This window comes from Solanum lycopersicum, chromosome 8, assembly GCF_036512215.1.
Source record: "Solanum lycopersicum chromosome 8, SLM_r2.1".
NCBI classification, from domain to species: domain Eukaryota; kingdom Viridiplantae; phylum Streptophyta; class Magnoliopsida; order Solanales; family Solanaceae; genus Solanum; species Solanum lycopersicum.
Genome location: NC_090807.1, coordinates 3,904,880 through 3,916,069, shown reverse-complemented (window position 1 = coordinate 3,916,069; position 11,190 = coordinate 3,904,880). Strand labels below are relative to the sequence as shown.

The window sequence follows — 11,190 nt, the reverse complement described above, 5'->3', positions numbered from 1 at the left end:
CAATGCTCTACTTTATTATACAGTTATGTTAAATGAGTCATTTTATGAAGTTAATAGTAATATTAATGTCTCTCAATTATTGAAAAAAAATTGCAAAGACAAATAAAAAATTTTAATTTTTTCTATGATTTCCAACTATACAAACTTAGTAATGAATGATCGAACATAGTGTAATTATTATCTCCAAAAACAAACACATACTAGAACAGCTAATATGCTTTTAAGGAAATTCAAGATTTTGATGTCATCAGGCAACATGAAATAGTACTAATTAGTGTTGTGATCCAAATGATACCACCAAATAAGTGGTTAAACAATATCAAAGCTAATACATGTATTATTTTCTCTCATATACACGACGTACCAAATAAGTGATTAAACAATATCAAAGCTATACAAAAAACCAAAGAACATATTAAGCTGAAAGTTCACTTTCTCTATTGCTATTTGTTGAGCCCTCTAATTTTTTCCATGATCTATCTACTCAATAATATCAGTAGCGATAAGCCAGACGTTTGGCAAGATAGACCTCATATCAAGCCAATAGTACAGAAATAAAAATCTCCGGATATTACACAAATAAAAATCTGACTTGATAAATTTCCTTGAGTGAATTTGAGTACAAAGGATATTAAAAGAAGAGGTGCCATGGAGGGCAGATTTGTTAATTATCTCCGTGCTATCACTAAAGAGGACAACCCAGCAACATGATGATTCAATAGAGCCAAACAAAGTACATCTACTAACACAATAGTTTGCTTGAAAGCAACAACCACAACATGTTTAGCTCCATCGGGATTTCAAGCTCCTTTTCAACTATGGTGTTGCATATATATAATGTAATAATTACATACATGATTTATAATGTAATACTCCCTCCGTTTCAATTTGTTTGTCTTACTTTGACTAACTACGGAGTTTAAAAAAGTAAATAAGACTTTTGAATCTTTACTGGTCTTAAGCTAAAGATATGTATAATATATCAAAAGTAAAATGAAAAAATTAAAACAGGGGGAGTAATTGTTACTCCTAGTACATTATATAGTTACCTATAATGTATCTTAAGATATAACTATGTAAGCATTCTTCCTCTGGACAACGCATTAAAGTTAAACTCATATTGGTGCATTGTAGATTACCTTACACCTACACTCATTCCGGAAAATAACATGTGGGCAATGGCATGGGTATTTATACTGAAAAGTCACAAACAGAAAAATTGTCAGCCTTGATGAATGTGAAAATGTGTCTAAAGTATAGAAGCTTTTACTTCATCGCAATTATGGAAATCGATGTTTTCGGGTTTGGCATCAAACCAGCCAATAACACAAGAATCTCAAAAGCGCAGTAATCCAAACTGTGTATATACATGTACATCATCATCAACAACAGCATATCCAGTGTAATCCCACAAGTAGAGTTAGGGCAGAGGGTAGAGTGTATGCAAACGAATGAAATGAAGAGCACCACATAATATAAGAAGGAAAGAATAGTTATATGATAGAGCGAGAACGTATGTGTATGGAGAAAAACATGATCATGGCAGCAGTGGGCAAAGCCAATTTCAAGTTAGTAAGGATATGATGAAAATGAAATGTCTCAAATGAGAAAGCGTAATCCCATGTGATATGTTTGGAGAAAAACATGAATAGACCAAAGATGATCAATTGAATCCAAATGGAAATAGATGTTGCTAACGATGCTCCTTTAAAACCAAGAGTTGTCCAATGAACCAAAGCATAGGCAATAAAAGCAATATGTATAACTAAAGATACCATTGAAAAGAAAAGTCTAGGGTCTAAAATTGTGTGCGCCCTAACAAATCTCATGGCATTTTGCAAAAAACCATATCCAGACAATCCAGGCATAAGAAATTTCAAAACTAGTCCTGCTTCTTTCACAATTTCATGATCCTAATGAAATAAATGAATGAGAATTGTATCTGAGTACCACCAGAGAAGAACAATCGTGATGGAAAAGAAGAATGATATGATACATGATGTCTGCAGCAATCTGTACGCTGTTGTTGGGGATTGTCTACATAATGTTTCGAGTGAAGCATTCAATCCAAACAAATTACAAGATGAAAAAATAAATTGGGCCATAACAAAGTAGATTTCCCTTCAACTTCATTTTTTGTTTTGAATTTGTGGAGAGAAAAAACAATTGTGCTCCTACACCTGATAAAATTTAGTTTGTGGTCTCTCTCTTATAGTTTCTTTCAATTTTTTCAATCCATTAGAGAAGTTAGATGACCTATATGCATTAAAGAAACCGATTAGGTATTCACCTGCATGTATTTAAGCTTTTCAGTAGTAGTTAATTCATTCGTAAAGCTACTCATCTTGCATAATTGACGTAACATCAGTTTAAGCAAAGGTCTTTATAAACAAGAAGCATGACAGCAAAGTTAATCTGAGTCCACGGCTAGCTCAGATATTTTGACCAGCAGCATGCGCTCCCTCTCAAAAACAGCTGCATCAACCTGCAAAATAGCTGAAACTCTGACGAAAATGAATGTGAAAACAGATGGTTTGATAACTGGAATGTTTAGGTTGTATCTAAGTAATAAGTATAGAGCTATACACAATGAAATACTTCAAAAGTACTTAAAATAAATACTCCAAGGCATTGAGATTAAAGTTCATACAAAGTTGTCAGCAGTAGTTACCTAATAAGTCAGTTACTTCTCCAGTTGCTTATAGAGTGAAGGCTAAATAAAATCGGTAAAAGATAAAATCAAACACCTGCTGATAGAATCTACAGAGTAATTGGTCATCAGCAGAACCTATCACAGGAGAACCAAGGTCTCTAAGCTCAGTTAAAACATAAACAAGCATATCGCTAAACTATATTTATTTGAAATTGATAACAACTTGTATTAAAAGTAAAATTCAGCTAACAAAAGTTCGAGTTGTGATCTTTACAAACAAAAGTTACATCTTCCACGCCCAAAAGAACTTACACTTTTCCTATTAAATAGGGAAAATACCTAAGTACCCCCTCAACCTATGCCCGAAATCCCAGAGACACACTTATACTATACTAAGGTCCTATTACCCCCCCCCCCCGAACTTATTTTATATGTAATTTTATACCCCTTTTTAGCCTACGTGGAAGACCAAATGAAGAGAAGCAAAGGACGTTTTTGTGCCACTACTACAGAAAACTAGGTCATAAAGAAGCTTATTGTTGGCAAAAAGTAAGGATGAGAATAACCAAGCAAGCTTTGCAGAGAAAAATGATGATGAATGTAAGCTGTTCATGGCCCTTTCTTGTGAAAAAGAGACTCCTAACGATGTTTGGTTTTTGGACAGTGGATGTTCCAATCATATGTCTGGAACAAAATCATTGTTCAAGGATCTTGATGAGTCAAAAAAATCAGACGTGAGGCTTGGAGATAACAAGAAGGTTCAGGTTGAAGGCGAAGGCACTGTTAGCATTATGATTAGCCAAGGTAATACTAAAATTTTAGAAGATGTGATGTTTGTTCCTAGCCTATCTCATAATTTGCTTAGCATTGAACAACTAATGATTAGCGGGTACTCAATTTCTTTTGATGATGGTGTTTGCACTATTAAAAATAAGAAATTTGGGAAAACCATTGCTAAAGTTCCAATGACTAACAACAAAATGTTTCCTTTAGAAGTTTCAATGGTTGAAAAGTGTGTTATGGTAGCTAGTGGAGATGATGAAACTAGAATGTGGCATTTGCGTTATGGTCATTTAAATGTTAATGGGTTGAAGTTATTGAGCCAAAAGGAAATGGTTTTTGGGTTGCCAAAAGTTGAGAATCTTGATTTTTGCGAAAGTTGTGTTTATGGAAAACAAAGTAAAAAGGTTTTTCTTGTAGGCAAGTCTTGGAGAGCTTTTGTTTGTCTTGAGTTAGTACATGCTGATTTGTGCGGTCCTGTGAGTGTTGAGTCCTTAGGAGGAAGTCGATACTTTCTGCTTTTTATTGATGATTATACTCGTATGAGTTGGATATATTTCTTGAAATTTAAATCTGAAACGTTTGACAATTTCAAGAAATTTAAATCTTTTGTGAGGAAATGGAATACACAGAGAGCTCACATCACCTTAGACACCGGAGCAGAACGGTGTAGCTGAACGAAAGAACGGCACAGTTGTCGAGATGGGCAGAAGCTTGATAGAAGGTAGAGGTGTACTGAAGTGTTTTTGGGCTGAAGCTGTTGCCACTGCCGTCTATTTGCTGAATATTTCACCCACTAAGGCAGTGTTTAATCGAACACCATATGAAGCTTGGAGAGGTAACAAGCCAAAGGTAATGTATAGCTTATGCTTTGGTGAATTCGCAGGCTCGATGTAAGCTTGATGAAAAATGTGAAAAATGTATCTTTGTTGGATATAGCTCACAATCCAAAGCCTATAAGCTATACAATCCAGTGAGTGGCAAAATTATGGTCAATAGAAATGTTGTGTTTAATGAAGATGCAAGCTGGAACTTTAATTCAGGAAATAAAAGTTCAAATATTCAATTGTTTCCTTCTGACGTTATTATTGATCAAAAGTATGGAGCAGATCAGTTTTTGGCAGGTCCATCGACTACCTCATCAATTGCACCAGCAACATCTCCAACATTGGAAGAACCTTCAGCTGAGCCAACTCCATTAACAAGATCAACAAGGGATAGGAAACCAAATCCAAATATGCTGACAATATATGTTGTATTTTTTCTTTACTTGTTTCAGATCCTATTTTCTTTGAAGATGCTGAAACAGAGGATAAATGGTGCAAAGCTATGGAAGAGGAGTTGTTGGCTATTCAAAAGAATCAAACATGGGACTTGGTAAATTTGCTAGAACGAAAGAAAGCTATTGGGCTCAAATGGGTGTTTAGAACCAAATATCATGCAGATGGCAGCATCCAAAAACACAAGGCAAGACTCGTCACAAAGGGTTATTCCCAACAACAAGGTATTGACTTCGACGAGACTTTTTCTCCTGTTGCCCGCTTTGAAACTGTGAGATTCTTAGCCTTGGCTGCTAATTTAAATTGGCCAGTGTATCAATTTGATGTCAAATCTGCCTTTTTAAATGGTGATTTGGAAGAGGAAGTTTATGTCTCACAGCCTGAAGGTTTTGTAGTTAATGGCAAAGAAGATAAGGTTTACAGGTTAAAAAAGGCACTATATGGCTTAAAGCAAGCGCCGCGGGCATGGTACTTCAAAATTGATTCGTATTTCCAGGAGAATGGTTTTGAAAGAAGTAACAATGATCCTACTCTTTATGTAAAACAAGAAGGTAAAAATGATTTTTTGGTGGTATGTCTTTACGTTGACGATATGATATATATGGGTTCGAGTGAGTCTATCGTCACTGAATTTAAGGACTGCATGATGAAGAATTTTGAGATGTCTGATTTGGGTCTGCTGCATTATTTTCTTGGTCTTGAGGTGAAACAAGGAATTGATGGCATATTTCTTTCACAAAGAAAATATGCAACAGATCTTTTGAAAAAGTTTACCATGGTAAATTGTAAAGTTGCTACTACGCCAATGAATATTAATGAGAAGTTGTGTCGTGATGATGGTTCTGAAATGGCAAATGCGACTTATTTTAGAAGTCTGGTTGGTGGTTTGAACTACTTGTCTCATACAAGACCAGACATCGCTTTCTCTGTTGGAGTCATATCGAGATTTATGCACAATCCAAGCAAGCTTCACCTTGGAGCTGCAAAGAGAGTGCTGAGATATATCGCTGGGACAACAGAGCATGGAATTTGGTATTCTAAGGCAACAAATTTCACACTAACTGGCTTTACTGATAGTGACTACGCAGGCAACATTGATGACAGGAAGAGCACATCTGGTTTCTTGTTTAATCTTGGATCTGGAGCAATTTCATGGAGTTCAAAGAAGCAGGAAATAGTGTCCTTATCAACTTCAGAGGCTGAATATATTGCAGCAACCTCTGCAGCTTGTCAAGCAGTTTGGTTAAGGAGACTTCTTGCAGACTTTAATCAAAAACCAGCTGGTGTGACTAAGATTTTTTGTGACAATATATCTGCTATTGCGATGACGAATAAGCAGCATTACACAGTAGGACAAAGTACACTGATATTCTCTATCACTATATTCGAGGTCTTGTTTCTACTGGAGAAATTACTTTGAAGTCTTGTGATACAAATGAGCAAATAGCAGACATCTTCATGAAGTCACTTCCGCAAGCAAAGCCCCAGTTCTTCAGAGGTCAACTTGGAGTTTGCAGGTTTGAATCAAGGGGGAGTGTTGAGAAGTGATTCAAAGATACTTGACCAAGTCTTTAAGAGGTTGTTAGTTAGTTCCCTTTATTTTAGCAATGTTAGATATAGTAGCAGATTAGTAGCTAACTAGTAATTAGTGGGTACCTAAATTTCAGTATTTCAGTTTCATTGTAAGCCTTTTTAATAGGCAGGTCTCGTTAGTTTCATAATGGCAAAACCGGAAACAAGAAGTTGGGCAGTAGCTTCACTTTTCTATTGCTCTATTCTCTGTTCACTTTCTCCCTTAGATTTCCTTTTTATTTCCAACAGAAATATGCTACCTTTGGAAAGCAAAAAATCCAAATGAAGGAAAACAAACAAACACAATGGAAAACAAAAATTTGGGGAAAGATTTTACCTTTCAGCTATGTACTCAAGCAACTGAGCAGTGGCAAAGTACTGCAAATTGATATCAACAGCTTCACCTTGGCTGCGATCAACAGCATGTCGGCACATTACCTCTAAGTCGTAATCCATTTCAGAGAGGTCTCTGAGGTTCCACATGTCAATGACTCGCCACGTTGAAGGATTCTTACACAGTCGCCTCCACTTGCTGCACACTTTCTCAGTTGTCTCCAGTATCTCTACAACACCAAGCTTGTGTAGTATATTAGCCCATATACCTTCCGGAAGTTCCATCGATGGCGGCTTTTTCACCACCTTTCTATTCATTGTATTTTTCTAGGGTTTGAGTGAAGAAGAAAATGGATGCTTTTGAAGATGAATTGTAGTGTAATCAACTAGAGTATATAAGTATCATATTTAATAAATATGATAAAAACTAGGGCAAATGATCAAAAATGCCCCTTAATTTTGGTTTTTTGAATTTATTTTCGCCGCTAAAATAAGGTCAAACTTATTTCTTCCGCTTTCAGTTTCATCAAAATTATCTCTCATTAGACGGAATCCCCAAAATTGACCCAAATTACCCGATTTTTAAAAAAAATTCATATTCCTTATTTTTAACCCAATGCCCGACCCGATAATCCGATTAACTCAATGCTCTGTTACCTCCTTTACCCCTTTACCCATTTACCCATAATCTCTCTTTATCTCTTCCAGAAGCTAAGTCTAATAACCTCCGTCATTGTTCTTTAAGCATCTTTCATTTATTTCTCTAAAAAAATATTAACCATCTTATATTTATTCTCCTTCGGGATAATATACTTTTGGATCTACTCAATCAAAAAGTTATTAATTAAGGGATGTTCCTTAATAGTCACATTTCCAATTTCATCTTCTCTAGGCATTCTAATTTGTGTAAGGGCAATATGAGCGGAGTATAAAGGCTTAATCACCTCTTCTTCCAAGAACTTCTTGTATTCCAATTTGGGAACACTTCCTTTTTTTTTAACTGATTTTTGTTCTTTTCCATCTCTTGTACAATTAGTTCAATTTTATCTTGCAAACTCTCCATCTTATCAACAACTTCATCAATGCGAGAACTCAGTGCCTTTACATTAAGACTATCATAAATATCCTTCACACCATAAAAATGGCGACATATATCCTCATCAAGTAAGAAAAATCCAGCAGAGTAAAACCTAAACAAACTCGAAAGATTGTTGGACTTAGCTTATGAATAAATTATCGATCGATTCTTTCAGATGTGAATGAAAGACATTGTTCTTTGACTTGGTTTCTGAAAGAGAGAAAGAGAAATAATGGGTAATGAAATTTGGATGAATGGCTAATAGGGCATTGGGTTAATTGGGTCAACTGGGTTAAAAATAGGGAATATGGTTTGTTTGTTTTTTTAAATTGGATAATTTGGGTCAATTTGGGCTAATTTTGGGGATTTCATCTAATGAGGGGTAATTTTGATGAAATTGAATATAAGAGGAGTAAATTTAACGTCATTTTAACGGCGAGGGTAAATTCAAATAATAAACCAAAGTTGAGGGATATTTTTAACCCTTTTCCTTAAAAACTACTCAAGTCAAAGATAAAATGAGAAAAGACTCAAAATAGTCTCTCATCTTTAGGTTAAGGCTCAAAGTGATCCTTTAGTTTTCACATAAAGCACTAGTAGTCCCTCATGTTTGCAATAGTGGTGCACTTTTGGTCCTTCCCAAATTTTTTAACATTAATTTGTCCAAAAATTTATATAAGGAATGTTCCATCGTCTTTTTATATATTTAATAGAAATAATAACCCTATCTGAGAGAAGATGATAAGAAAAACACCTTGTTTTGTTCACCAGAAATATTACTGCAACAAAACTAAGGACATCTTAACATATGATTTTGCAGGAAAATAAAAAATTGTACTATTGCACATGAAATTATCGTGATGAACATTTCGACTTTACATACAATATAATTTCTACTAAATAAAACAAAGTGTTTTTCATCTCACATTCTTTCATATGGATTTGTTATTTCTACTAAATCTATAAAATGACGATTGAACTTCCCATACATAGGTTATGGATAAAATCAATGCTAAAAATAGGTAAAAATTTTTGGAGGAGGACCAAAAGTGCATTAATATTACAAACATGAGGGACTATTAGTGCTTTATGTAAAAACTCAAGGATCACTTTGAGTCTTAACCCAAAGAAGAGAGACTATTTTAATCCTCTCCTCAAGATAAAATGGTTCTAATTCGTGTTTCTTTTAATTTTAAATTAAATATAAACCAGATAAAATGATTTTGACTCATCTTTATTTTAGGTCAACTATAAATTGAGTAAAATGGTTTTAATCCGTCTTTCTTTTTTTCATTGTTTAATTCAGTTTTTTCTACTTGGATTCTTATTTATCTTGTTTTTTTTTTTTTGTGTTAATGAAATATATTTTTAAAAGGTATAATACATAAATATTACATTTAATTTGGCGTCAACGAACAATTATATCCTCCAACTTTGAATTTGCACAAGTAAATACTTAAACTATTATAAAATTGAATATATAGACACAAGTGTCCTACGTGGTATGATAAATATGGAATGTCAATTCAATTAATTTGTGCATTAGTTTAAAGAAAAATAAAATATATATTTCTTCTATCACCCGACATTTTAAAATATATCTCTTGTCATCTTTGAGATTTTATTATTATAACTAATGGAATTGATTGATCAATTTAAGCTCAATTAATAATAACAAATACAAAATCATATCATCAGTCAATTCTTCTATTAAATTGTTTGAGCTCATATATCAGCTTGCTATTTTACTCAAGAGCTTAGGTCCAAGCAATATGTGGAAAGATTTATAAATTTCACTCACTGTGATCAAAATTTTTGTTGAAAATCTGAATTCGAGAGCACAACTTTAGTATTATAAGCTTGTTATTCATGGTATATGATTCCACCTATACAACCAAAAAAATCTTATTCTTATTTTTAAAAAAATCAAAATTTTACAATATAAAAATAATTGTCATGCACTTACAACTCAGACATAAGAACATTTCAACATCTAATAATATAACGGAAAAGGGTCATATTTGCCCTTATACTCTTAGAAAAGAATCATATTTATCCTTTCTTATACTTTTTTGATATATTTACCCTTACCATCCAACTTTGAGCACATATTTGCCCTTATACAGTTAAGTATTGTGTCACTATTTTTATAATAGTCTATGTGGCACCATATGGCATCTACATGGCTCCATGTATATACATTTTATCTGGAGAGTGAAATTATATACGTTTGAGGCATTATCACAAATGACCAATTTCAGAATTCAATCAAGTGGATGCTTTAAAAGGTTTTTATTTGTGGGAAAATCAATTTTTTGGTGAAATTTCTTGAGATTACTTAGAAAAAATGTTGTTGTTGAAGAAGTTATGGCTGTGGAAAACAACCAGTTCTCAATCTAATACTGCTAGCCTCGAAGCAATCGACATTAGAATCACCCAACCTTTCTTATAATAACTTAGTGGAAATCTCTATTTCTTAATGTGAATTTTGATATCATCAATTGTTTTGTTATTGATCATGATTACAGCAATATATATCATATGTCATATTCACTACCAACAAAATCACTGTGCTTCAATTGATTTTTTGAGGAGACATCACTTGGGAGGCAAATTTCCAGTGACAACAAGAAGTCATTTAAACAAAATTGGTGTGCAGTTCATTAGAAAAGGGTCGATAATGGAAAAACTTTAGGAGTTTATGGTAAATGATGGTAAAAGTGAGTTTGGTTTAGCAAATTTGATGAAAGTAATAGGTCTTTATGTTGGTTGGTGGGATTTTACTAAATGGGTCGGATAGGTACTAAATAGAAAGTAAAATTTAATTACAATAAAAATGTATACAAATGAAGCCATGTAAGCATCATGTGGTGCCACATAGACTATTATAAAAATGGTGACACAACACTTCAATTATATAAGGGCAAATATGTGCGTAAAGTTGGATGGTAAGGATAAATATATCAAAAAAACTATAACAAAGGATAAATATGACCCCTTTTTAAGAGTACAAGAGCAAATATGACCCTTTTTCCGATAATATAATTATTCATGTAGGAGCTTCCCCTAGTACAAGATCATTCTTCTAGTCTATTGTTTGTTTTATCATCTTTGCCAATTGACTATTTGTTTCACCATTTTTTTTTTATAGGACCACAAGGCTAGGCTAAATCTTCCTCAAAGGGATTTCTGAGCAGAATTCTTTTTCAAAGAACTGGCGATATTCCCTTAACTGCTTTCTCTAAGTATATTAATCATATATTATTATAAGCATAAAGCTCTAAAGTGTAAAGTTGAATTACTATTTTGCCCCTATACTAAATTAAAAAGTCATAAAATACTTTACCCAAATATAAATTAAATATCTAATTAAATAGTAATATTTGAATTACATAATAGAGGAGCAAAATGAGAAGTTCAGCAGTCTATTCAATTACTATGTGTGAAACAAATAGGATGAACACTAATAAAGTTTCAATTAATATAGAAGTTGA

General features: G+C 33.5%; 1 protein-coding gene across 4 annotated transcripts; it reads right to left on the bottom strand.

Moving 5' to 3' along the window:
* Positions 1–1,892: 1,892 nt before the first annotated feature.
* On the bottom strand, positions 1,893–7,061 carry LOC101244792 (F-box family protein). Of its 4 annotated transcripts, XR_003247628.2 has the most exons (3): positions 6,623–7,044; positions 2,672–2,788; positions 1,970–2,485 (listed from the first exon to the last, which is right to left on the bottom strand). XR_003247628.2 is itself a non-coding variant. In NM_001329131.1 (2 exons), exons 1-2 carry the CDS (start codon positions 6,934–6,936, stop codon positions 2,481–2,483), a joined length of 330 nt encoding a protein of 109 aa, NP_001316060.1. In that variant the 5' UTR covers positions 6,937–6,998; the 3' UTR covers positions 1,893–2,480. The 4 variants fall into 4 exon arrangements, 3 of the variants coding, with proteins under 3 accessions (NP_001316060.1, XP_004244736.1, XP_010324683.1); NM_001329131.1 differs by lacking the exon at positions 2,672–2,788 and having other exon boundaries at positions 1,893–2,496; positions 6,623–6,998; XM_004244688.5 differs by lacking the exon at positions 2,672–2,788 and having other exon boundaries at positions 6,623–7,061.
* Between the last annotated feature and the right edge of the window lie 4,129 nt (positions 7,062–11,190).

What these genes read in the sequence shown, in the direction of transcription:
- LOC101244792 (XM_010326381.4), bottom strand. Translation starts at nt 6,936, where the DNA reads ATGAATAGAAAGGTGGTGAAAAAGCCGCCATCGATGGAACTTCCGGAA. An exon ending in CTTGAGTACATAGCTGAAAG is followed by an intron (nt 2,505 to 6,622) that starts GTAAAATCTTTC and finishes CATTTTCGTCAG; the next exon opens with AGTTTCAGCTATTTTGCAGG.